This window comes from Myodes glareolus, chromosome 10 (assembly GCF_982192425.1).
Source record: "Myodes glareolus chromosome 10, mMyoGla1.1, whole genome shotgun sequence".
Taxonomy (NCBI): domain Eukaryota; kingdom Metazoa; phylum Chordata; class Mammalia; order Rodentia; family Cricetidae; genus Myodes; species Myodes glareolus.
The window spans coordinates 88,195,182-88,222,791 of NC_142035.1; the positions used below are offsets into that span (position 1 = coordinate 88,195,182).

At 40.9% G+C, this 27,610-nt stretch overlaps 2 protein-coding genes across 11 annotated transcripts in view; both read right to left on the minus strand.

Annotated features, from left to right (window-relative positions):
- Nucleotides 1-10,824, minus strand: part of Agbl2 (AGBL carboxypeptidase 2) — a 51,504-nt gene extending 40,680 nt beyond the window's left edge. For 3 of the 8 annotated variants that reach the window (XM_085696519.2, XM_048428389.3, XM_085696524.2), the window contains exons 1-7: nt 10,688-10,824; nt 10,282-10,466; nt 10,021-10,118; nt 9,556-9,619; nt 5,016-5,150; nt 2,979-3,032; nt 1,396-1,581 (exon numbers count right to left, since the gene is read on the minus strand). In XM_085696519.2, the coding sequence (XP_085552645.2) occupies nt 1,396-1,581; nt 2,979-3,032; nt 5,016-5,150; nt 9,556-9,619; nt 10,021-10,056 (475 nt within the window). In that variant the 5' untranslated portion in view covers nt 10,057-10,118; nt 10,282-10,466; nt 10,688-10,824. Of the gene's footprint in view, nt 1-1,395; nt 1,582-2,978; nt 3,033-5,015; nt 5,201-6,410; nt 6,530-9,555; nt 9,620-10,020; nt 10,119-10,281; nt 10,467-10,687 lie in introns of those variants that run through there. The other 5 variants (XM_048428387.3, XM_085696518.2, XM_085696520.2 and 2 more) reach the window with 5 other exon arrangements.
- Nucleotides 10,825-12,761: 1,937 nt separating this feature from the next.
- Nucleotides 12,762-27,610, minus strand: part of Fnbp4 (formin binding protein 4) — a 34,834-nt gene continuing 19,985 nt past the window's right edge. Inside the window, exons 11-17 of one of the 3 annotated variants that reach the window (XM_048428386.3) lie at nt 26,483-26,616; nt 25,321-25,505; nt 17,013-17,329; nt 16,748-16,892; nt 15,419-15,771; nt 13,850-14,007; nt 12,762-13,614 (exon numbers count right to left, since the gene is read on the minus strand). In XM_048428386.3, coding sequence (XP_048284343.1) covers nt 13,524-13,614; nt 13,850-14,007; nt 15,419-15,771; nt 16,748-16,892; nt 17,013-17,329; nt 25,321-25,505; nt 26,483-26,616 — 1,383 coding nt within the window. In that variant the 3' untranslated portion in view covers nt 12,762-13,523. Of the gene's footprint in view, nt 13,615-13,849; nt 14,008-15,418; nt 15,772-16,747; nt 16,893-17,012; nt 17,330-25,320; nt 25,979-26,063; nt 26,167-26,482; nt 26,617-27,610 lie in introns of those variants that run through there. The other 2 variants (XR_015004112.2, XR_015004113.2) reach the window with 2 other exon arrangements.

Genomic DNA, 27,610 nt, shown 5'->3' on the forward strand with positions numbered 1-27,610 from the left:
CTCCTTATGGAATTGGTTAGCCATTTGGGCAAAAAACTGCTCTTGCCTGGACTGCTTGATGGTATGCTGCAAAAACTGGACATGCAGGACCCACAGAAAAATGACTGCTAAGGTTGTCTAAAAGAGGCAAGACAGTCTTTCGGGGTTCCTGCTTCATGAGAGAACTGCCAGACATTTTCAGGACACAGAAGAAAGCAACTGATAAACTTTGCCAGTACAAAGCATGAGAGATCTTCAAATTTCCTGCTTCATGGAAAAGCCTGCCAGATACAATGGGCCTGTAGGCTGAAGATTGATGCTGCAATGAACTCTGGGTGACTGCCTAGGCAGTAGGGTGTCTGTCAATTCTAGAGTTTTGGAAGTTGCTTACAATGCACTTTCTGTTTACTTAGGTAATATTATATCCTTCTGGAGTCTTTGATGGAGTTAAAGAAAGACAGTTATAAACAATAAATTAGATATAAAACTTTAGACTCACAAAGATAGGATAGATAGAGCATTTTCCTTAATTTGTCAAATGTAAATGGACTAAATATTGTAACTATAATTCTTGTTGATACATGTTTTGTTGTATGTAATCTTGTAATGTTAAAGTTAAAAATTTTCTTTTCATTCAGACAGAAAGGGGGAAGTGATATGGGGGACTCTCCTCTGTATAGCACTGGTTAATGAAGAAGAGGTCTATAGCAGGGTATAATATAGCCAGGCAGGAAATCTGATATATAGAGAGAAAGTCGGCAGAGTCAGAGAGAAGCCACGTATCTGCTGAAGGAGACAGATGCCCGGGAACCTTACCGGCAAACCACAAGCCTTGTGGTAAAATGCAAAATAATAGAAATGGGTTAACTTAAGATATAAAAGCTAGCTAAAAAGACACCTAAGCTATTGGTATTCTGTGTGATTATTTCAGGTCTGGGTGGCCGGGATATTAAACAGATCTCAGCCTATAGGCCTCTAAGAAGCTGTCTTCCCGTTCCTAAAAACAGAAGCATTCCAGTTTATGCTCTAGTGCGTTTACAGAGGGAGCCTCTGCTTTGCCTTCCGTGTCAGCCTGGAAGACTCAATTCTAAGGGCTAGAGAGCTGTCTCCACTGGTGAAGCATGATGACACAACACTGAGAGGCTGGAAGGGAAGCTGTAACCCAGGGCTGCCGAGGTTGAGATGGGTGGGTGGGTCTGGGGAACTATCTGGCTCTCAGACTCACCTAATCTGAGAGACACTGTCTTAAAACTCAAGGTAGATGGCTCCTGAGGAATGGTATATAAGGCTGATCTCTGGCTTCCACACACACATAAAACATGTCCACATGCATTTATGTACACACGTGACTTTAAATTCTATAGCCTTGTAATAAAGTAAGATAAAGACCAGACACACACACACAAGTTGTATTACCAATATGATGAATGTTTTCCTTGATGACCTCACACTCTATCGGCCACCTTGGAGCCTGCAGCGGCCCTTGGCTAGAGAAAAATGAGAAGAGCTCTCGGGGTTCTCGAAGACGCAGGTTCACTTCATCTAGTTCATCATGAAGGAGCTGCCTGCTCCTAAGAAGTGGTGAACTCAGCATAAGTGAATCTGCCAAAAGGAAGAGGAAATAAATGAACAACTTTCTCTTCACCTCGAGAGCTTTACTGCTCTTCTACAGCAATCAGATAATTTTAAACTGTGTATGAAGACATTAGCAATCTGGGTGTGGTAGTGCACATCTTTAATCCCAGATCTGTGAGTTCAAGGACAGCCTGGTCTACACAGAGAGTTCCAGGCTAGCCAGGACTATATACTAAGATACTGTTGTACCACCACCCCTACCAACAAAAAGGTTAAAAAAAATAGACTATGACGACAGATAAAATTATAAATAAACTATTAAGTTAAAATTCTGCATAATCTAGATTTTTTAAAATCAAGTTAATGGGTTCAAGATCCATTAACAGTGGGCTACATAATACTTAATATGTCTTATTATTTTGTATTCATTCAGGTGATGAAAGAGGATTTTAATTCTCCTATCGGCACTATGGGGGAAAGCACAAAAAACTTCATTAACTAGAGAAAGAAGCACAGACCTAAATGCAATCTCCAGAACACAGGCAAAACTGTGGAGCATGGTGCCCGATGTTTGTGGACAACATTTCTGAGGGCGGCACCCAATATTGTCCTCTAGCTCCCCCCACCCCTTTAAAAAAAGACAGACAGTTAAGAAAGAAAAAAAAGAGAGGAAGAAAAGAAAGAAAAACACGATAAAAGACTTCCCTAGTGCTGCAAAGTTCCAGTAACTGGGGATTACCAATTACCAGTCGATACACTGCTAGCTATGCAAGGATGAGAGTGTGAATTCAGATATCTAGAACCCACGTAAGAAAGAGGCATGGAGATGCACATCTGTAATACCATCTTGGGGTAAGTCAGAGGGATGTAGGTCCCCAAAGCTCACCGACCAGACAGTGCAGCCAATCAGTGAGTTTCAGGTTCAGTCAAAATAAGGTTGAGAGGGACTGGAGAGATGGCTCAGAGGCTAAGAGCACCGACTGCTCTTCCAGAGGTCCTGAGTTCAATTCTCAGTCAGCACCCGTATGGTGGCTCAGAACCATCTGTAGTGAGATCTGATGCCCTCTTCTGTCATGCTGGTAAACGTGCAGACAGAACACTATACATAATAAATACATCTTAAAAACAAAACAAAGCAAAAAACTTTAGTAGCCAGGTAGAGGCGGCCACACCTTTAATCCCAGCACTTGGGAGGCGGAGGCTGGTGGATCTCTGTGAGTTTGAGGTCAGCCTGGTCTACAGAGCTAGTTCCAGGACAGCTTCTCTGTGCCAAGGGTGCATAGAGAAACCTTATCAAGAAAGAAAGAAAGGAAGAAAGAAAGAGAGAGAGAGAAAGAAAGAAAGAGAGAAAGAAAGAAAACCGTAGTGAAACAACTGACAAACTGAATTTCAGGTCCATGCTGTACTCATCTGAAGTTCGATACCTCTGCTCACAGGGCCTATCTGAGTGTGCCCCGTTGAAGACAAACAGGTGGGCCCTAGAAAGAAGGAGGTACCATTTGTTTATTTTTTTGCCCACTGTCTCCCGTCTCCTCTTACTTTTCATCTCCACACTGGGCCCCTGAATCTCTATATAAACCTTTACCCAATAATTAATAGATGAGATAATAAACATTTGAAAAGATGGCAACATGAAAATAAAAAAAGCCAGAGGTTGGAGGGATGACTTGGGAGTAAGAACGCTTACTGCTCTTGTATGGACTGGGGTTCAGCCTCTAGCACTTCAGTTGAGTTTTCAGTAACTCCAGCGCTGGTGTCAAAGGCACACATGTGTACACACACACACAATATACACATATACATAACTTAAAAATAATAAAAATAAAATCTTCTGTTTGTTTTTTGAGACAGGGTTTTTCTGTGTAGCTCTGCTGTTCTAGAACTTGTTCTGTAGACCAGGCTGACCATTTTAACTCACAGAGATCCACCTGCCTCTGCCTCCAGAGGGCTGGATTAAAGGCGCACACCACCACTGCCTGGCAAAATTAAAATCTTTTTAAGAAGATTTCTGTTGGGTGTAGTGGGAAATGCCTTAAGTTCCAGCATTTGGGAGGCAGAGGAAGGCAAGTTTCTGTGAGTTTGAGGCCAGACATCCATAGTGAGACATTATCTTAAAAGTATAATACATATATAATAGCACACACACATAATCCTGTAATGTACCCAGGAGACAGAAGTAGGAGGATCAGGGAATTCTAAACCAGCCGAGGCTACATAACAGGACCGTGTCTCAAAAAGTCAAAAACTGGAGATATTGCAGTTGCCTGCCATGCAGAAGACCCCGAGTTTGATCCCTAACATGTGTGTATGTGTGTGTTTGTATGGAATTTTTAAAGATATATATAAAGATGATCATTACATCATTGTGTTCAAATCATGGGAAAGGCAAAAGTTACCAAGGCAATCATCAAAAAGGAAGGTAAAATAACTATGGCACATTAATGAGAAGTAATACTAATGTATCTTTAAAAAGAGTGATGTAGCTGGTTGTGGTGGCACAAGCTGGTAGGATTTGCTGAAGGAGGCAGAGGCAGGAGGATCATGAGTTCGAGGCCAGCCTGTGCTTTAAGAAAAAAAAAAGAGTGAAGTAGAAGTGGGGACTCAAACTCACAGAAACTTGCCTTCTCTGCCTCCCAAATGCTGGACTTAAGGCATTCCCCACTACACCCAACAGAAATCTTTTTAAAAAGATCTTATTTTCTGCCAGGTGGTGGTGGTGCACACCTTTAATCCTAGCACTTTGGAGGCAGAGGCAGGCAGATTTCTGTGAGTTTCAGAGGTACACACCTGTGATTCTAGAAACAAATTTAAACTTTTGTTCTAAAAATGTTTAGCATTATATTCTATGTTTTTGAATTTGTTATGGTCAAAATTTTTAAATAAAAAAGATATAGCTATATTTGTATGTTAAAAAAGGACATTGCTATGCTCAAAATAGATTTGGAGAAGGTAACTGGAACAAGAGAAGAAATTGGGAGGTCAATGAAAAAGTCAATGATGGTGGTTTGAACTGGGTGTGGTCTCTTAATGTTTGGGGTATTGAGAAGGTATTACTTTGTTTGTTCTTTGTATCTTGGTAAAGAGGCCTTTTGTCTTCCCCTTCCTTTCTAGATTGAGGTATATAAAGGCTATGAGAAATAAATATGAGGCAAATCTCAGTATTTAAGGAATGCCCTCCCAACTGTTGTCTTTCTCTTTCTTAATCTTTAGCTTTCCCTCCAAGCATGGATGGGTAGGCTGGGTGGGACCTGGTAGTTGTCACCAAGATGCGGGATACAGCAAAATATAAAATACATGAAATAATACCCCTTTCAAAAAAACAAAACAAAACAAATAAACCAAAAAGCAAAAGGCTGTTTGCTTGACTTCTCCTGCATTTGGTCATGTTCTCTTAGGTTCCTAGAGTTTCCAAGGCAGTAAGGTTTCTGGGTGGGGGTTGGTAGGGTGCAAGGGTTACTCACATAGAAACGTCTCTTTTTCCAAGGTGTCTGAGATCAAATTGTCTCTTTCTCCAAAAGAGTCATTCAACATGTACCGAGGACTAGTCTTCCAAACACGCTGATGAGCAGCAGAATTTGGTAGATTGCCTTTCTGGGCTAAGAGTAAGTGGTTTAGTTCAAGTTGTTTGTAGAATGGTTCAGTATCTCTAGGGATGGGGTCAGTATAGAAACCCAATCACTCAAATCACAACTTTATCACCACTGTTCATCACAGGCTTTTATAATAATATCCCATTCTTAAAAGATCTCTCACATTGCAATTTATGCAAAGTGAGAATAATTATTCTCATTTGGCAAGAGAGGAAAGAGAATAGAGATTAACACCACGGTATAGTGTTGGTTTTAGGATAGTGTTCAGAAGGCAGAAAAGATCAGTGGCTCTAAGAACTGCTAAGAGAGCCAAAGCCAAGTGAAAGCAGGTACCAGAGTGGGAGCAAAGTATTGTACTGTAGGCAGAAGTTTCTGTCTCACCAGCAGCTCCCAAATAAACACGCTGGGGCTTATATTAATTATAAATGCTCAGCCATAGCTCAGGCTTACTACTAACCGACTTTTAACATTTGTTATCTATGTTTTGTCACGTGACTTGGTACACTTTCATCTTGCTTCTCTCTGTTTCTGCTGGTGACTCTAAAGTCTGCCCTTTGTCCCCCCAGCATTCTCAGTTTGGCTCTCCTGCCTAATCTTAACCTGTTTAGCTATTGGCAAGCCAGCTTCTTTATTAAACCAATCACAGAGACATATATTCACACAGTATAAATATTTGTAAATTTTCCACATTGAACCATAAGAATTTAAAAAAAAATAGGTCTTACTATAGAGCCCTGACTGTCCTGGAACTCACTATGTAGACCAGGCTGGCCTCAAACTCATAGAGATCTGCTTGCCTCTGCTTCCCAAGTGCCAAGATTAAGACATTCACCATTCACATTCACATTCACATTCAGCTTCAAAAGCCTTTCTGTCCTAAGGACACTGAATGAATCTGACAAACTGAAGTTCTCTTTTCAATAAATTAGTCCTAAAGTAGAAATTGTTAATAATAATGTTGAACAAGGTTATCAGAATTATAATCACTATTAAGCTGGTCATGGTAGATAGAAAAAGATAGTAGGACTGTAAGCTCAAAGTCAACTAGACTACATGGCAAGACTTTGTCTCAAAACATCTAGAGTTGTAGGCCTAGTTCAGTAGTAGAACACCTGCCTAATAAGTGCAAGGCCCCAGGCTTGCACTCCAGAACTGCAAAATGAACAAGAAAATAAAGCTATATATTGAGGTAGAGACCAGCCTGGGTTACAAATGACCCTGTCCCAAAAGACCAAAAAATATAAATAAACAAAAATGAAAACTCACGGGACATGGTGGTAAACGCCTTTAGCTCCAGCAGTCAGGAGGCAGCAATTGGATTGAGTTCAAGGCTGTTGAGACCAGTTCAGAACTGGTCTACAAAGTGAGTTCCAGGACAGTCAGTGCTGTTGCACAGAGAAACCCCGTCTCAAAAAACCAAAACCAAAACAAAATGTCACATTAGAAAATTAATTTCTGGGGTGGGAGGTGGTGGCGCATGCCTTTATTCACAGTACTCGGGAGGCAGAGGCAGGCAGATCTCAGTGAGTTCAAGGCCAGCCTGGTCTACAAGAGCTAGTTCCAGGATAGGCTCTAAAGCTACAGAGAAATCCTGTCTCAAAAAACAAAAACAAAAACAAAACAACAACAACAAAAAAAAAGAAAATTAATTTCTGGCTGGCAAGATGGCTCAGAGAGGAAAGGTTCTGGCTTCAAGGCCTGAGAACCTGAGTTGAATCCCTGGGGGCAGTGTTGGAAGGAGAGAACCAACTCCTGAAACTTGCTCTCTGACCTCCACATGGGAACAGTGGTATGTGTAAACACACATTCACAAACACAAAAGATGTGTAATAAAATTGAATTTCCTTGTCTTTTTGTAGCTGAGGATGATCTGAATTTCTGACTCTCCTGACTCAGTTTCTAGCACTGGGTTTAAATGCAAGGGCTTCCACCCCAATATATATAATTTAAAAGACAGCATTTGGAAGTAGTTCTGAGCACTTACTGCTCTTTCAGAGGCCCACATGGCGCTTTACAACCATTTGCTACTCAAATTCTGGCCCCTAAAGGCACCAGACATGCAGAGTAAGCATACACACATGCAGGGAAACACACTGTGCAGGATAGTTTTATGTCAGCTTGATGGAAGCTAAAGTCATCAGAAAGGAGGGAACCTCAATTAAGAAAACACCTCTATAAAATCAGGATGCAAGGAAGTCTGTAAGGCATTTTCTCAGTTAATGACTGATGACAGAGGCCCAGCCCATTGTGAATGGTCTCATTACTGGACTGGTGTTCTAGGTGATTTTTGGAATTTACTCTGTAGATCAGACTGGCCTTGAACTCAGGCTGGCCTGCCTTTGCCTCGTAAGTCCTATGATTAAAAGTGTGTATCGCTAGACTCAACTGGTCTTGGGTTCTGTAAGAAAACAGGCTGAGCAAGCCATAGGGAGCAAGTCAATAGGCAGCTCCCCTCAAAGGCCTCTACCTCAGTTCCTGCCTCCAGGTTCCTATCCTGACTTCCTTCAATAATGGACCACAGTGTAGAAGTGTAAGCCAAACAAATCCTCTCCTCCCCAACTTGTTCTTTGGTCATTGTGTTTCACTGCAGCAAAAGAAACCCTAAGACATACACACACAAAATAAAAATAAATCTTTTTAAGAGGCATTTAACTTGTATGGTGGTTTGAATGAGGATAGTTTCCATAGGTTCATGTGTTTGGAACTGCTTGGGAAGGATTAGGAGGTATGGCCTTGATGGAAAAGATGTGTCACTGGGGATAACAGTTAAGACATGTGCAATTCCCAGTATATTTTTTTCTCCACGAAATGTGAGTTCTCAGCTCTGGAACCACAAGCCTGATTAAATGATTTATTTTATAAGTTGCCTTGTTCATAGTGTTTTAATCACAGCTATAGAAAAGTACCTAATACGATTTAGGGGCAAAGGTAGGAAGACTGTATGTTTGAGGCTGGCCCAGATGAACTGTGCAGTTCTAGGATGCAACCCTATCTTAAAAAAGAGACATTTGCTCTCTCTGCACACTGACTTCTCAGGCCTGTGCACACCCCCCTCTAATAAATTTCTAAGCTGGTGGGGTGGGGGAAGAGAAACATTTATAGTAATACAAAAATGGAAATACTGTATAAAATCTTTAAATACACCCTGGGCATGGTGGTACTTGTTTGTAATCCCAGTGCTTTAGAGGTAGAGGCAAGAGGATTTCAGCTTTGTCTACCTCGAAAATTATAGGCCAGCCAGGGTACACAGCAGGATATTGTACAACAATAACAAAATGGGCTAAAGAGATGGCCCAGAAGTTTTAACAGTGCTTACCGATCTTTAAGAGAACCCAAGTTGGTTTCCATCACCTACACAGTAGTTCACAAGCATCCATAACTCTAGTTCCAGGGGCCCAACCTCCTCAGGTACTCCCTACACACACATACAGTGCACATACATACATGCAGGCAAAAAACACCCATATATCTCGCAGTGGTGGTGCACAACTTTACTCCCAGCACTCAGGAGGCAGAGGCAGATGGATCTCTGAGTTCAAGGCCAGTCTGGTCTACAGAGTGAGTTCCAGGACAGTCATGGCTACACAGAGAAACCCTGTTTGAAATAAAACAAGAACCTCACCACCAACAACAAAAAAAAAACCAAACCATTTTCCTAATAAACTCCAACTCTGCTTTACAAACAGAAAGATCATTATGGGGGACTGAGTAATCTGGTATATACAGACTGTCTCAAAAAAATCAACAAGCAAATAAATACATGCATAAATAGAAGGTTCCGAGGTCCTGGGAAGTGAGTGTAGCCCCTGGATAATGCTAGACAAGCGTTTTACCACTGTACACCTCACCTCCTGTCCCAAATGATTTTTTAATGTCACAAACTAATTTTAAAATTTACATCCAGAGGACTTGAGATGTAGCTTAGCAGGGTACTTGCATAGCACACTATATTGAACAAAGGTCCAATCTGTAGAACCAAAAGACAAAAAGAAGAGAGGGAAGCAAAGGCTCCAGAAAAGGCTAGATGCTTTTGAAGAACAAGGTGAAAGGAAATGACTCTCCAGATAGCAAGACTATAAACAAACTGGGCATAGTGGTGTCAGAGGCCTGTACTACACAGTGAGACTCACCTATAAAAGAAGTATTTGAATGTCATACAATTCAGAGATGGTGGTTATTAGTGCACCAGTAGAAAACAGGCCAATAAATTGAAAAGACTAGAGGAAACATTTGCACTTTTATATGTAGCAAGGCTGTTCCTAGACAGAGGGACACAGCAGTTCAATAGGGGTGGGAGGTACTTTTCAACTAATCAACCAGAAAAAGGACTCCAGTCTTAACCAAACACAGTTCTTTCAGATAATGCCACAGGTCAGCTTGGTGATGTCGGGGAAGAACCAAGTGTTATTACCTTTAAAGTATCCATAATACTGGAGATGATGGTGCATAAAATCCTCGTAGGGATCAGGAAGAGTCTGAAAGAAAAGGCATTCTCAAGCAGAACATGTCATTGAGATGATACTGAATTCTTAGCAACAAGTGTCAAACAAGCTTCACAGGATACGGTAACAAAACAATCCATGCAAATATCGAGTTATTCTGTCTGTAACAGATCTGGGGTACTAGCGGGTATGGAACACACTAGGAATTCCAGCACCAGGGAAAACAGAGGTAGGAGGAGCAAGTTCAAGGCTAGGCTGGGCAACACAGTGAGTTCCATGCCAACCTGGGCTACACAGCAAGGTCACATTACCTACCTGCCTCCCCAAAAGTCAAACACAAAACAATCCTCTAGTTGGACCAGCATGCCACCACAACGAACCTTTTGGTCTAGGATTAAGTTTCTGTGAAGTTTTGGAAAGGGGAGTGTACCGACCTCCTGCTTCAACTCTGCTTCCAGCGCTGGAAACATGTTACTGCCACATAGAAAAACGTAGGCGAATCAGTAGCACCACTGCCGGCTGCAACCTCTGCCTAATTTCCAAAAGGAGAGCTGATTACACCAAAGTCTCAAATCACAGCAGAAAGGTGAAAAGAAACCCATCCAAACACACAGCACCACCAAAGAACACCAAAGAGGATGGTCCTGCCCCCTCACACCCACAGCCTTTCGATTTCAGGGCAATCCTGCACGCACCTGTGCAGTCAGGGCGCACTGCGAGTCCCCGCACCTCGTCCTCTAGACTTACAGGGACCCTCGCTGGCCCCATGCTGTGCTTACACTGAGAAGAGATGCTCGACACAGGGAATCGGTTTGGAGGCACAAGCAGTTGAAAAGGAAAGGTCAGGGGGTCGAAAGCGACGGTCCGGAGATGTGGACCGCTGTGGGGAAAGCCCACGGCGATGCAGAAATTCCCACCAGAGCTGGCAGGCGACCCCGCGCGCCCAGCTCCCACACCCGGCCAGGCCACTGCCACTCCGGCCTCAAGGGCCTGGAGAGGGCTGGCCCAACGCTCCTCAGTACCCTGCCCTCCTCACCCCACCCCCACCCTTCCCGCCCTCTACTTCCTTCATCCCCTAACCTGCTCACCCCCTGCCCTCACCTCCTACTTCTTCACCCGCCCCCGTCCAGGCCCTTCTCACCCCCTTCCCGTTTGGGATACACTAACTGGCTCCTTCGCAGGCCCAGCTCATCAGTTCACCTGCTGGAGCTTTCCGCGCGGACCCTGGCAGCCTAGCAACCCAGAGCCAGAAGCGGAAGGAGGGCAGGACCCCGCCCTCATCCTGCGATGTCAGGCAATTTGTTTCAACTTTACAGACCCAGGCTGGGAACTGGTGAGTACAGTGCCAGGAGAGTTCACCCTATTTTCTAACTTCTGTAGTTTTAGTAATTTCCTTTGTTTAAGGGGGAGCTGTAGCAACCAAACAAGCTTTATTTTAACAGGGAAAGCAGAGGTCAGTCCTAGGAATCAGGCTCATTCTAATTTACATCATTCCTTCTCCCTTTGACAAACTTAAAATATCTTCCTTTCCACTTTTTCTTGATTTGGTTTAAAATACAAATTATTCCTTAAAAACTATTTCTCTCCCTCTGTGTGTATGTGAGCTGTCTGAAGTAGGAACTGGATGCTGGAAACGGAGACTGAGTTCTCGAGCTACCTCCCCTCTTTCATAGAATTGTTTCCGTGTACAGAATTTGTGTGGACATGTGTAAGGCAAAGGACAACTCTGTGGAGTGCTTTTCTTCCACCTTCGTATGGGTTCCAGGGACTAGTAGGTGTCAGCCAGTCAAACCCAAACCTTTTAGGTTATCTAATCAGCCCTTATTCTTTAAAAAATTTTCAAAAAAAATTTTTTTGATTTTCATGTTGTGTATGTGCACGTGACTGCAGGAACCTACTGTCAGAGATCTCCTAGAGCTGAAGTTACAGTTTGGATGTGGGTGCCGGAGTGCTCTTAAGTGCGAGCCACCTCTCCTGCTCCACTGTTACTTTTTGAGGCTTGTTCAAGGATTTGTGTTAAAGATGTCCTATTTTAAGTTTGAACCTTCTCTTGGCTGGAGGGCGCAGCACTGGTTTCTCTTATGAGTTCAGTTTTCAGCACTCACACCGGTGGCTCACAACCATCTGTAATAGTACCCCTATAGGATTCATGCCCTCTTTTGGTGTGCAGATATGCACACACAAAAAAATCTATATACATAAAATAAGCAGACAGCAGCAACAAAAAGTGAATGGCCTCATAAAAGCGGAGGCCAGAATCTCGGGTCAGCTACTCAGACAGATTTGCAGGCTAGAATGTCATCTCAACTAGTGATGATACAGGCCAGCTACTGAACACTTTTACTCTTTATTCTCTACCTTCTAACCTTCTAGTTAAAATGAAAAAAAAATCCTGTAAAGAAAAACAAAACAAAACAACCTCCCCCAAAAAAACCAACCAAACAACAACAACAAAAAAAAACAAGACCAAAAAACAAACTAGTTAGAAACTAAGGTGGCAAAACCAAAACCTGGTCCATCAGGTTCCTTATGTTCTCAACAGCAGGGTAGTAAGGAGGCTGGCCTCTCCAGCAACAGTTACACGCCTGGAAAACTGTTAATTAGTTCAGACAAAAACTTTAACAGCTAGTCGATAACCTTTATTTATAGAAATTTAACTATGCAAATTACAAAACAATTTTAGATACAAAATGGGCATCTCAACATTAGCACATGATAAATAAAATCTAATACACTATAATACAAAGTAAAAAAATTTTAACTGCATAAGAATACTAGAATAAAATCCCAACTATTGTCTTTGGTTAACTATTGATTATAATCTTAAGTATCTATTATTTTCCATAATCAGCTTTGTATTACCTATATAAAAAAAAGGTACAAAGCACCTTTCTCCCCCACAAAACGTTAGCCATATTACATTGTTCCCAGGACTCAGGTAGGTCAAATATTAGTTAAGAATGGAATGTAAGCCCTATAAGTGTAAATCACACATGGCACCATCTTGTTTAAAACCCGTCTCCGTATATCTCCAAGATGCTACTTTTTCCTGATGTTCAAATGTCAGTGTATGCTCTGTACCATGTTTGATCAGAACAATTAAGAATGGACACACACAAAGTCCTGGTATTATAACTGCAGGGTAACATGCTTAGAAGAGCAAAAGGATAACCAATCACAAGTATAAAAAGAGCTTTATTAGTGCATATATACAAATTTACAGTGTCAGAAACTGGAGAAATACAAACAGCTTTAAGACACAATTTGCTTTTTCTTCAGTTTAAAGTGACCTTTCTTGATTGTGATACAACAGAAAGCACACCAAGAGTGAACTGCTTCTTAAACACTGAAATCTTACGGAGAGGGGAATTTCTCAAAATCAAGGATCTGAACACCTGTTGCTGCTACTCCTGCTTGCCTGTAAAATGAATGCTGTAGGGTTTCTGAGAAAATGTGGCCATCAGCACGGATCTCAATACTTCAGGGGTAGCAGACTCGAGGAAGAGGTCAAAGATTCTGATGGTCAAGCAAGATAGGATACAGAGCTGCCTTCTTAATTGCACTTGTTCTGGAGTAGAAGGTAAGGAGAGTATTACACTAGGAACTGAACAAGCCTCTAGGGGGCAGAAAAACCATTTCCTTTTGCCAGTGAGTCCTATACTGAGGTTTCATATGCCCATGACTCCCATGTTCCTCAAGACTTGACTCATATCTAACATGCTAAGCTTGCCAGTGTGAAAAGAGACAGTTAGGGCAAAGTAATTCCAAACATCTCACCTTCAGCAAACAGAAAACTACATCTCCTAAACGGACAACTTAATATGCATGGGTTTTGTCCAGGATGTTCTTTCTCATAACATTTACAGTTCATCTGACAACAGTTTAGAACTGGTTAAGACTTTAAACATAAAACAAAAAAATTTTTTTAAAATTAAAACTATGTGTTGGGAGCCATTTTCCTTCTCTTCAGTCTTGCTCGCCAATCCTCAGGAAGGGCTTCAAAATTCGCATTTCTTTCTGCCATGCCACTGTGAAAACAAAATGCATGTTACTACTTTACTGGAAAGAGAAGAGAATCTTACTTTTATTTTTTTTTTTTTTAGAACTAAATACTGAAACTGAAAATTGGATCTCATGTCCATTCAGGAAAATGTTTCAAGTTTCTCAGCAAAGGAGCAGTTTATTCTTCATGAAAGACTATAATGTTAAGAATAAGACTACCCCCAAGATCAGCCTTCCCATCAGGAATTGCACTCCATTTACCTGACCAGCTGCTGCTGTTTCCACTCCTCAATTCGCTTCTGTGCAGTGGATTCCCGGTCCTCTTCACTGGAACTCGAATTATCTTCCTCATCTAACTCCCGCTGGATACTCTGCCATTTCTTTACCAAAGACGGCATTTTGGTTTTACTTTTCTTTGCCTAAAACAAAGTTATAGATCAGAAAAATGCAAAACATAGACAAGGAAATAGGTCCTTTATACTAACAATCAAGATCTTTCCTTGAAACCAAGGAATAAATGTGATATTGGATGCAACCAGAAACCCCAAGGCAGAAAGAATGTTAAGTGGTGTGTGCAGATAATGTTGGAACGCTGACTTCTGGCATGGCATAGTTGATGCTCTATCGAACTCACAGCAGCTGGATTGCCTATACAAGATTGGGCCTATTAACAGCTTGTCATGAAGAGAGCAAGGGCTTATAGGACCCCACCCTTCTCCGAGGATTTACACACACAATTAATGGTTGATAGAGGAGGGAGAGACTTTTTGGTGGTGAAGGCACTGTTAAAGTGCCCAAGTCCCTATAAACTATAAAATTCGCTGGGTCATTATAAAAAGAAGGCAGGTATGGTGGCAAAAGCCTTTAACCCCAGAATTCAAGAGGCAGAAGTAGGTGGATCTCTTGATTTTGAGGCTAATCTAGTTGGGATAAGTGAGATTCAGTAAGTTCAGGGAAACTCAGAGAAACCCTGTCTTGGAAACAAAAAAGATATGCAAGTAAAACATAGGCACGGGGAATAAACAAACAAAAAATGTAGACAAGTTGTGAGGAGGAAGTGAGCCAGTGGAAGAAGGAATACAAAAAACTGGTAATGGGGATATGTGAATCTGTTTGAAACATCATGTATCAATACATGTGTAAAATTTCTTAATAGGGGCTGAAGAGGTGGCTCAGTAGTTAAGACCATTTGTTGTTCTTTGGAGAACTGGATTCGGTTCCTACCACTCATATCAGGGACTCATAACCACCTGCAAGTACAGTTCCAGGGACCCTGACGCTCTCTAGTCTCTGCAGGTACCTGTGTATACAGAGGCGTGCGTACACACACACACACACACACACACCCCATTAATAGAAAGAAACAGAGAAATCATTTTTAAAGTGCTTAAAAATGATTGATTGGGAAGGGAATGGAGGGACAACTCCCCAGTTTACAGCTCTTCCAAAGGATCTGGGTTTGAGTCCAAGCACCCACAAAGACTTACAACTCCCTGTAAAGTCAGTTGTGGCCTTCATGAGCACCAGGCACATAGGTAGTACACGGACACACATTTAGGCAAAAACATTTTAAAAAAATTTGGTGGGGTGGGGTGTGAGTTGAGACAGGTCTCACTATGTAGCTGTCTGTACTGGAACTCACTGTGTAGACCAGGCTGGTTTCAAACTCACAGAGATCTGTCAACCTTTGCCTCCCAAGTGCTGGGATTAAAGTAGTATGTCACCACTGCCTGGCAATAAATCTTTATTAAATGTATTATTCCTTTAATTTTGCTATGTGAGTATCATCCCACTAATTTTTTTTTTAATTAAAAAAAAATGAAGACTTACCTTATCTTTCTTTCCTTTTTTTGTCTTCTCAGGTGGTGGCACTTTGGGAGCTGGTGGCGGTGGAGGTGGTGTAGGTGTGGGTGGTGGAGGAGGAGGTGGTGGTGGTTCTACGACAGCAGGTGCGGCCATAGTTCCACGAGCCTGAACTGGCTGCAATGATGGAGTGGTCACTCCAATTGGGACAGAACATTCAGCATAGCTCATAATTGCAGGTGCTGCCGATAATCCAAGGTAATTCGATTGCAGGCTCATCCCTCTGGCCTGATGACCCATTCCTGCTGCTGCATGGCTAACTGGTACTGCTTGGTGCGCCATCCCAATAGCCTGGTGTGAAATCCCCATTGCTTGGTGACCTAAAGAAGGAAACATAAAAAAAGGACACCGTAACAAGACAGAAGGAAAAGGAAACTAGCAGTTCTACCACAAAATGATCTCAATATACTTTTTCCGTTAAAAATGTCATATTTGTTACTAGCAAAATATTAAATTTTGTAGCTGGGCAGGGTAGGCCATGCTTTTAATCCCAGCACTTGAGAGGCAAAAGCACATGGATCTGAGTTTGAGGCTAGTCTGGTCTACAGAGTGAGTTCCAAGACAGCCAGTACTACACAGAAAAACTGTCTTGAAAAAAAAAATTATATTAAAATGTGAACACTCACAGATTAAGGCTTCAATATAAAAATAACTAGTAAATGTAAATATGCAGAAAACAATTGTGTAGACCCTGAATAAATGGAACATGTCTCTAATGCCAGTACCCAGAAGGATCTACAAAACAAGCTCTAGACCTACTAATACCCTGTCTTAAAAAAGCAAGAGCATAGCTGGGTGGTGGTGGCCCACGCCTATAATCCCAGCATTCTGGAGGCAGAGGCAGGCAGATCTCTGAGTTCAAGGCAAGTCTGGTCTACAGAGCCAGAGCTACTTAGAGAAACCCTGTCTTGAAAAACCAAAGCAAACCAACCAATCAACCAAACAAACAAAAAACAATAAACCAAAACAGAAAGTAATCTTGTAAGGATAAGGATACATGTTTAAGGGTAGTTTTTAGAAACTGGGAAAAATAAATAGTACTTTCTTTTTTTAAAAAAAAAAATGTGGTTCAATCATTTTATTCATTTCCTACATTCTTTTTGCCTTTGCCCTCCTGACAATTCTTTAAGTAATCCAACAAGAAAAAATGAGAGCTCAGAAAGTTTGTCCACATCTGGGACATGAGCCAGAGCACCGGAGCACTCAAGCATCAGGTCTCTTACATAAATAGTACAGCATCTAATGCTGGAAACAAATGATATATTGAGAAGAACCCACTTTAATTATGATGCTTACCTGCAGCTATAGCTGACTGGCTGTAGAGAACTGGAGAACTACCAATAGTAGCCGATCTCTGGACCACTGCAGTACTAATTTCTGCTGCCTTTCTCTTTACTGCTTTAGTAGATGGAGGACTAGAAGTGGTGGAATCAACAGAACTCTGAAACACAAACATTCCAGTCAGCGATTACAAGCCCTACAAAATATATCCTTCTAAAGTAAAACATGCCAATCATGTTCCAGGCTCCATTACCATCCAGAATGTCAAGGACATCATTACCTGGCTAGTTACAGTCGTGGTCTGTGTTGAAGGCTTCAAAGGAGTATCCTCCTCTGTTCCTGGGGCAGGAGGCTCCTCACTTCCTTCATCCTCCATTTCTACCTCCTGAATCTCACCATCTTCTAAAGGAGGAGGTGGAGGAGGAGGTGGAGGTGGAGGAGGAGGTGATTCTGGGGGTGGAGGTGGGGGTGGTGGCATTTCCAGAGGCAATGGTGGTTGAAGCACAGGTACATTTGACTGAAGGAGGGTCCAGAATGGAGTAAGTGGCATGAGTGATGAAGAAACTTGGCCAGAAAATGATTCTTTACAAAGAGAACCTGGAAAACAGACAGTAGTGAGGGAAAAACCAAAACAAATCCTTCATAGCTAATATTCATGTTAAGGTTCACATCACTACAAACCTAAGACAAATGTGCACAGTAGTTTCAAATAGCAGGACTTAGAAGGCTCTCCTGCAATTAAAACTTGACTCATAGCTAGCCACTAATATCACTGAAACACTGAGCAGTTCAACTTAGAAATTACTTCTATAATTTATGATACCGAGAGAACTTTCCCTAGCTATATTGTACTAGCCTTATTCTTTACATCCAGATTTGTAGATAAATAAAAATATCACAAAACAATGAGTAATTCCATCATCCAAATCTAAAACTTGGAAATAAACCTTATTTTTCAGTGTGTGTGTTTAGGTATGTGCCTGTGTGTGCAGGTGCCCTTAAAGACCAGAAGAAGGCACCAAATCATTGGATCCTCTTGGGGCTTGAGTTAAGGCAGGTGTGACCTGTCCAATTGGTTGGTACTGAGAACCAAATTCAGTCCTCTGCCAAAATAGTACATGCTCTTAACAGCTTCAAGCCCCTAGAATTTTTTTCCCCCCAAACATTTATTTCAACATGAGAAGGCAGAAAATTCTCTGGGGTCTTTGTTTCAAAAATGAAATAAATGAATCATGTATATCTGTAATACTGATTCTGTTTTACTACTACTATTATTTTTTTCAGTGAACTAGTTAAGTGTGGATGCCACAGTGAAAACCCATTAAAACAAAAGAAAGAAATTCTACCTATTTTGATTAACCTGGATTAGAAGTTTTAAAAATGGATATTAGCAACTGTGTACTTCACATGTGCAATGACATTTGCTTAACCACACCAACAAAGGGAAGGTCACTCTTCTTTCTGTGATGAGTGAGGAGGAATTTAGGATAAAATGTCAAATGATCACTGAGATTTTCAAACACTGTTAAAAGATGCAGAGACTTTAAATGCTGCTGCTTTAGCTTGAGCCACACTGTAACTGAAAAGCTATGTTAAATTTTTCTCAAATTTCACAAACACTATCATTGAACACTGCAGTTTTGCTGCTGGGTAGAGTTTTTTAAAGATTAGAGAAAATAGGAGGATATACTTACTTGTAGCCTTCCCCATCCCTCTTTATCGTCAATAGGGATGTTTCACAATATATGGGACTATTAGATATATATCCCAGGAATGTTGAGGGGATTTTCTCCCTAAAAATCATAGAATCTAGGAGTAGAAGAAACATGAGAAATCATCTAGTTCAACTTTCTCATTTTGGAGGTAATGAAACCCAGGTAGGAACTATTAGGATGATAGAGCAGTCAGAGGCCAGGCCAGAACCAAGAGACCAGGTCTGACACCTAGTCCTAGCGCTTTCTTTTCTTTCTTTCTTTCTTTCTTTCTTTTTTTTTTTAAGTTTCTTGAGACAGGGTTTCTCTGTGTAGCTTTGGAGCCTGTCCTGGAACTAGTCCTGTAGACCACGATGGTCTTGAACTCACAGACATCCACCTGCCTCTGCCCCCTTAAGTGCTGGGATTATAGGCGTGTAAACATCCAAATCCTCCACCTGTCAAACTTTGATTAAATAAGGGCTCCATTAAGAAATACTCTAGGTTAGGGAGAAGGTCATTTATACTTAATAACACCTAACAAGGTAAAGCCCAAACCAACAGGCTTTTAGAATAGATTTGCTAATGGAACACCATAGGTAATATACTGTGTAAAAAATATTAAGATGATTCACACTGTTTTTATAATTACTGAAACATTCCTTATTCCTTATTGCTAAAGAAAAGGACATTAGAAAAAGATTTATCAGAAAACATGAATGCAGTTTTTCAGCTAGAAGAACTCAAATGACTCATTAATCTTTTTTGTATTGGCATCAAGTAATATGAATTTAGTTATATACCAACTTTCCGACAAAAACATTTCAGAAGACTAATTCGACCAAAAAGTATGTATATAGCTAGAAAGTCTATATTACAAAACAATACATCAAGATTTTATCAGAAGACTAAAGATAAAAATAAAGCAATAAACACTAAAGATATATTAATTTAAGACTTTAACTTTCTTCTACTAAATTAACTATGATGCATGGTGAACAGATGACACTGACATGCTGCCAATCAAATAAATGCAAGGGGAACACACCAGGCCAGGGTTAATGATGTGGTCTGTGACCCAGCAAAAGCAGACCATCTAAACTTTGTATAAGTAGTATTCAACTATATGTCATTTGATGGGGGCTGGGGCATAGCTCAGTTGGCAGTATGCTTCCTAGAATGCACAAAGCGTCCCATCCCACTGCATAAAACCAGGCATGGTAACATATACCTGGGAACCCAGTTCAGTACTTAGGAGGTGGAACAGGAAGACTGTGACTTCAAAATTCACTCATTCTTAGCTACACAGTGAATTCCCGACCAGCCTGGGATCTAATAGACATTGTTTCCAAAAAAAGACAAATAAGCAAAAGACAAGACAAGCTAAACACAAGCAACACACACTACCAAGCTTGATAAATTTAGCAAAATGTAACAGAATCCCAAGCCCCTAAATTTATTCAAACATAAAAGTTGTATTTCAAACACTGACCATTCTTTCTTTAGCTTAAGCACAGAAAGGTTGAAGTTACTTAAGATGGCATGGTGGCACAAGCCAGTAATTCTAACTCCTGGGAAGCTGAGTCTGAGCTAGCCTAAAATACATAGAGAGCCCATCTCAAAAAGGCAAAAGCAATGTGTCTGAAGAGACAGTTCAGTGTTAAGATGGCTTGCAGTTCTATCCTGAGGACCAGGGTTCAGATGCCAGTACCCATATGAGGTGGCTCTGAAATATTTGTTAACTGCAGTCCAAGGGATCCAAGGCCACCTTCTGGCCTCCACAGGCACACACACAAATAATAAAAATAAGTCTTTTTTAAAAAATGTTAAAATCAAAACTACTAAACAGAGAACCTAGTTTAAGCATCATATATCATCTATATCTATTACAATCATGCTTCTACTTGTTTATAAACCAAATCCAGTTAGTATTTTTTATACGGACATGAACATTTAATTCTAAAATCCAATGTGACAGTAAAGTTATCAACAGCTTTTGTTATGTACTAAAATTACAACTACATTAAGCTTAAAGAGACTATTGTGAGGATACCAATACTTAATCTAAAACCTTTTGCTCTTAGGTATCTTATATCATATGTTACTCACCACGAAGAAGTATCACTCCACCTTCAGAGATATGATGCTTACTATACACTGAAACAATGAGCAAGGACTAAAATTGAAGTAAACCTTATAACTTACCTGCCTCCTCCTTATGGCATAATACCTTTTCTGTTTTTATTTTTTTGGGTGGTCTAGGCATCAAACCTGGGGGCCTCACAAATGCTAAGCACATACTATTACTATGCAAATATCTTCAGATTCTTTTTCTTTTTTTTTTTTTGAGACAGGGTTTCGCTGTAGTTTGTTTTTTTTTTAAATAATTTGTTTAACTTTATTTTATGTACATTGGTGTGAAGGTGTCAGATCCCCTGGAACTGGGGTTACACACAGTTGTGAGCTGCCATGTAGGTGCTGGGAATTGAACCCGGGTCTTCTGGAAGAGCAGCCAGTGCTCTTAACCACTAAACTGTCATCTCTATAGCCCTCGCTGTAGTTTTTGAGCCTGTCCTGGAACTAACTCTTGTAGACCAGGCTGGCCTCGAACTCAGAGATCCGACTGCTTCTGCCTCCGAGTGCTAAGATTAAAGGCATGCATCACCACTGCCCGGCCTTTTTAAAAGAATTTACACTACATTTTGTTCATGTGTCCCCGTGTGTATTTATTTATCAAGGTCAGAGGACAAACAAAGAGTCAGTTCTCTCCTTCCAACATGTGGATCTTGGGGGCTGAACTCGGGTCATCAGGTTTAGCAGCAATCACTTTTACTCATCGAGCAATTTTGATGGCACCCTCATTTTTTTTTTAATAAATGATTTTAAAGATGGGTGTAGTGAACCGAATGGTGCTCAGACCTACAACCCCAGCACTTGGGAGGCAGAGGCAGGCGGATCTCTGAGGGTAGCCAGCCTGGTCTACAAAGTGAATTCTAGGACAGCCAGAGGGCTACAGAGAAACCTTGTCACAAAAAAAAAAACAAAAAAAAAAACCCAAAATAAGCAAACCGTACCCTACACCCAAAAAATGGCTCAAGGTTTACCTTTTACCAAACAATAGTTTGCCATCAACAATAGAATAAAACAGCTTAATGCCTGACATTAAAGTGTTTTTTAAAGAAAAAAAAACAAAAAACAAAAACCCCAAAACCAAAACCCACCAAACCTCCAACCCTTAAGACCCTTAAGACTTATTACCTGTACAGTACTCAGTTAGGGGAGTGTATAAAATAAGAAACTATGATCAAAAGTCCCAGTGTGCTGGTGGATAACTGGGATCTCAGCACCTAGGATTTGGAGGTCAAGGTCATACTTTCCTTGTCTGTATAGGGAGTTTGAGAACAGTTTGGGAGCCTGATTCAAACAATCGAAAAACAGCAGAGTGGTTAAGAATGGAATCATCTACTCAACCAAAATCAAGCCTCAGTTCATTATGTACTGAAGAAAAGGCCATAAACTGTTACTAGGAATATTTGTCACTCACTGCTACCAAAAGTAGATTTCTAAATGTGGCAGAGTAAAAACCCTTACTCTTACTTTAACTCTATAAATTACCATTATAATCTGTGATATTTTAGTCCATCTAATGTTATCTAGGCTACTTAATGATGTTAACAAAATTATTAGGAATATGACTACAAATTTCTTGATGGGAGCAAGAAACCAAACACTTTTTTTTTGCACTGAAAATGGGGAAGTGTGTAGATGGGGTGGGTTTCCACCAGGTTGCCCTCAAGTTCTCAATCTTCGTGCCTTAGACTCTTGATTGAGACAGTCACTGACAACTATGCTGATTAACCCAATTAAAAATTTTGAGTCCTTTATTATCGGACAGACCAAGAATTGGTTCGCACCTCTAGAAAGTCTCTTGGTGCCAAAACTCAGGGGGTACAGCATTCTTAAAGACAAAGCCATAATTCCACTAGTGAGGGATTTAGAGTGGCCTAGTAACATCTGCTTTCTTTTTAAGGTTCAGTGGCATCTTCTAGAAACCACATAATAAACGTTTGAACCATGCTCAATGTCATGGACAATCCTAGAAGCATCACCAAGGTGAATGTGGCTGTTGGGTGTAGAAGACTGAGAAGTGGCCATGCAGGCACAAAATAATGTTGGGACAGGATAGTGTTTGTTATCTTAGTTATTTCATTGAAATAAGCCATGATAGGAAGAAGACAAAAAAAGTAGTAGGTTCTTCTTATGCTATCAAAGTTTCCTAGCCAGGTGGTGGTGGCACACATCTTTAATCCAGCACTCAGGAAACAAGAGACAGGCAGATCTGAGTTTGAGGCCAGTCTGATCTATAGAGCAAGTTTCAAGACAGTCTCAAATGAGTCCTAACACCCACATGGCAGCTCACAACCATCTGCAGATTTCGGGGACTCTGACAGCTTTGCCTTTGAAGTGCCAGGAACTAGGCACAAAGTGAAAAGACCATATATTTGGGTTAAACACGTGCACATATAAGATGAGACGGTTAAAAAACAAAAAGGGGCACAAGAACAGGAAATAGTAAAGTGCTTGTGTTACAAGCATCACAACCTGAGTTCAACCTAGCAATCATGTTTTAAAAATAAACAAACAAACAAACAAAATCTGTGTGGGTGTGGCTGCACACCTTTAACCCAGCACTTGGGTGGCAGAAGCAGATGGATTTCTATGAGTCTGAGGACAGCCTCAGTCTATCTAGCAAGTAACAGACCAGCCATGAAGTTACACTCTTGAAAAAAAAAGGTAAGGAATGGGGTGGAGGCAGCTGTCAAAGCTGTAGCTTTCATTCTAGTCATATCACTTAGCAGATTAAAGACTCATGTGGTCAGAAAAAGAGATATACAGTAAAGACAGATTCAAAGGGGGAAAAAACCCTCTCAATGGTTTACTGCTTGTTTAAAAATATATGTAGGCAGGGCTGGAGAGATGGCTTAGAGGTTAAGAGCATTGCCTGCTCTTCCAAAGGTCCTGAGGTTCAATTCCTAGCAACCACATGGTGGCCCACAACCATCTTTAATGGGGTCTGGTGCCCTCTTCTGGCCTGCAGACATACACACAGACAGAATATTGTATACATAGTAAATAAATAAATATTTTTTTAAAAATATATGTAGGCTTGGGAGAGAAAAAGGATAAAGAAAGTCCTGAAAAAAAGGAAATAGTTTGGTGTGGTGGCACACACCTTTAATCCCAGCACTTGGGAGGCAGAGGCAGGCAGATCTCTATGATTTAGAGGCCAGCCTGTCTACAGAGCAAGTTCCAGGACAGAAAAAGACACACAGAGAAACCCTGTTTCAAAAAAATAAAAATAAATAAATAAAAAATAAAAGAAATAGAGTAAAAAAAATAAAGCAATGTAATCTGGATACTGTATGTTACTGTGTTGTCTTTGAACTGTTTGACTGCTGAGGATGGAACAACAGCTGCTAAAAATATTTGATTATAAATGCTGCTGGATTAATCCAACCTATATGTTTTGAAAATGCCTTGACTTCAAAATTTTTTTAAAAAAGATTTATTTATCACTCATACAGTATTTTGCATGCCAGACGAGGATGTAAGACCCCATTACATGAGCTACCATGTGGTTGGCTGGGAATTGAACTCAGGACCATCTCTCCAACCCCTGACTTCAAAATTTAATTCAAAAGGTATGTTACTTTGGAGAAGAGGTTTTGCTTTTGTTTCCACAGGAAATGAGGAGCTGTGATTCATTCTGGGTTAAGAAAAATAAGGTTTGATCAAGGAAGACCCCCTGAGAAATCTCCAATAGGAGCGGATAGCCAAGATGATCAAACATTTGCAGCACCTCTGTTGCAGTTTCCTCTGTGTTCTACATCCAGAACATCCTCAAGACTACTGGCTGTGATGATCTAGCCTTACAGAATAGACCAGTCAGAACTTGACCACAACCCTAAATTTTCTTTGGGTCCCCTTAAGATTATCAGCACCCCCAATCAGCAGGAAATAGTCTAGGAAACTGCACCCACATTCCCAAAAACTAGATTATGAATGTCTGTCTTTGTTTAGAGTTTTAGTTACAAGTAATTATGAATAACGGTTAGGAAAAAAGCTAAACGAAAGGGATTAGATTCAGAATTCTTGTTTTAAAAAGAAAAAAAGGGAAATGCTGTGGGATAATGCTCTTGTATACTGCAAAAATTTGTCACTCATATTGGTTTAATAAAATGCTAATTGGCCAATAGCCAGGCAGGAAGTATAGGCGGGATGACTAGACTAGGAGAATTCTGGGAAGAGGAAAGGCAGAGACGCAGTTGTCAACCAGACACAGAAGAAGTAGGATGAGAATGTCTCACTGATAAAAGGTACCAAGCCATGTGGCTAAACACAGACAAGAATTATAGGCTAATTTAAGTTGTTAAGAGGTAGTAATAAGCCTGAGCTAATAGGGTAAAGAGTTTATAGTAAATATAAGCCTCTGTGTTTCTTTGGGACTGAATGTATGCAGGACCAGGTGGGGCAGAAATTTACATCTACATAAAGGTCTCTTATATTTTTAAATTTAATGTGAATTTTGATTGATACATAAAATTTGTACTCTATTAATGAGTATGCAAAACATGTACTAATTAATATTTACTACATGAAATCTTTTAAGATCAAAAGATAGTTGATTTTTATTTTGGTGGCAGACTATGACACACATTATTTCACTTTCTGACTAGTCACTCAATTAATTCCTTTCAGTGTAACTCATGCATTCTCTTAGTTTAAGTTGGACTCTGCAATTAGCGTATCTTATTACAATAATAAGATACAAATTGTCCTATAGTAAAAATATTAATGTCCATTTCCCCAAAACTACAACAGAGTAGACTGTCCTACCTGTGGAATTCTCAGAGGACTCTGTAGAGTTTGGATCAGTGCAGGTTTTATCTTTCACAGTCGACTTAGGAAGAATCTCATCTCTAACTTCTTGTGCTTGGCTTTCCTCCTCCTCCTCACCATCTGGGAATTCCCACTGAGACTCGCCCGACTGTTCGTTTACATAGAAATACCGTCTATGATCCCTAAATTACAAGAAAGAAAACACATGTTTTAAAATCTGTTCTCCTACAGGGACACTTCCATTTGGTCCTGTCCCAGGGCAGCAAGCAGTCTGCTCTCACAGGGACGAACCTCTTCTTATGGACTGCTATTCACAAAGGCAACAAAGAGCTTTGACAATTGTGGATGGAGAACCCAGGAAAATTCAAAGCTATTTGCAGTGTCAGCAGCTCTGTGAATACAGCCCTTAGCCCTCTCCAAAGGATGAATTAGAAATCATTTCTTTTCTTTCGTTTGTTTTTGTTTTTTGCCAATGCATAACCGGGTTCCAAGTTTCATTAATAAAGGGACTCAATTGCCTAGAACACTAATTTCCCTTCCAAAGAAGAGAACATCGAAGTGAAAGGTGACTCTTCCCCTCTTGGACCGTGGAATTCATTTCAAATTCTTGATATCAAACACAGTGAAAGCTAAAGAGAGGGAGAGGATCTGGGAGCTGAAAAATAAAAGAGCAAAGATTTCAAATAACGAAAAAAAAAATCAAGAAAAGCTAAATATAAAAAGAAATGTTTTCATCTGACCTGCTGGCAGAGGATAGTAATCTTGTTCTTCATTCACATCTTCAGTCACGAAGTTTTCCTTAACTTCACCGAGGTTAATCAGGAGTAGTTGCTTCCAGAGGTCCTGTAAAGCGCACAGAGCTCTCGCATGCGCTTAACCCCCAAGCCCGCCCTACTCCGTGCAACACTCTGGAGAGTAAAAACCGGCTTTGTCCAATCTTGGGAAAAAATCCGTTACATGGAACACTTTTAAACACTGATTTTGTTTCTCCAAATGTGTGGCTGGGCAAACTCTGCTTGCAGTGCTCTGCCTGCCCAGCACCGCTGACTGCAGCTGCGCTCAGGCTCCAGACAGGCTGTCATGGCGTCAGGTGGTGGCGATCACAAATCATGTCTGAGATGTCAAAGGTGAAAGATGAAAAGGGGAGAAGAGTGCGTACCTGTCCCAGTGGCAGGACCAGCCTTTAGGAGTGGCGTTTATTTCATACTGTTTTAGTTGTTCTGCAGCATCCTGAAGCTTTCGTTTTAAGTAATTTCCATTAAGAGCCCCTTCTCGCCAGTCTGCAATTCGAGTCTAGAATCAACAGAGAATTAAGAGTGATACCAGAAAACAGAGTAAAAGGGACTCCAAGACTGAATACCACATTCTAACAGATGAGCAAGACCAAGAAAGCAGCCGGGCGGTGGTGGCGCACGCCTTTAATCCCAGCACTCAGGAGGCGGAGGCAGGCGGATCTCTGTGACTTTGAGGCCAGCCTGGTCTACAGATTGAGTTCCAGGACAGGCTCCAGAGCCACAGAGAAACTCTGTCTCGAAAAACCAATTAAAAAAAAAAAATCAAGAAAGCAAAACCAACCAGCCAAACAAACAAACAAAAAACCCACAATTGAAATGTATGTCTGAGGGCAGTGGTGGCACACACCTTTAATCCCAGCACTCGGAAGGCAATGGCAGGGGGATCTATGTGAGTTCGAGGCCAGCCTGGTCTACAAGAGCTAGTTCCAGGACAGGCTCCAAAATTACAGAGAAACCCTCTCTGAAAAAAAAAAAAGTACACTTCTTAAATGTATGTCTATTAAGGTGGTATTTTGCTTTATTTAATAAAGCAGCTGATAGTTCAAATATGAAATCAGAGTTAAAATAGTAAAACGCATTTTTAAAAATTTTAAAAGCTGGAAGTGGTAGTACAAGCCTTTAATCTCAGCTGAGGCCTGAGGACCTGTAAGTCTGAGGTTAGCCTTGTCTACATAGCGATCTCCAGGACAACCAGGACTGCACAGAGACCCTGTCTCAACCCCTCCTCCACAAAACTATTTATTACTACTGTGTCTGTGTGTGTAGTGGAGGTTTGAGGACAACTTTGTGGAGTTGGTTCTCCCACCTTATGGGTTCTGGGACAAAGGACATCTAGCTCTTGTCATACTATTTATACTCACTGTGACATTTCCCCAGCCCACAAAACACATTTTGGGGTGGGGGTTTGAGATAGGGTTTCTCTGCCCTAGCTCTCCTGGAACTCACTGTGAATCATGGTGGCCTAAATGGCAAGAGATCCATCTGGCATCTGC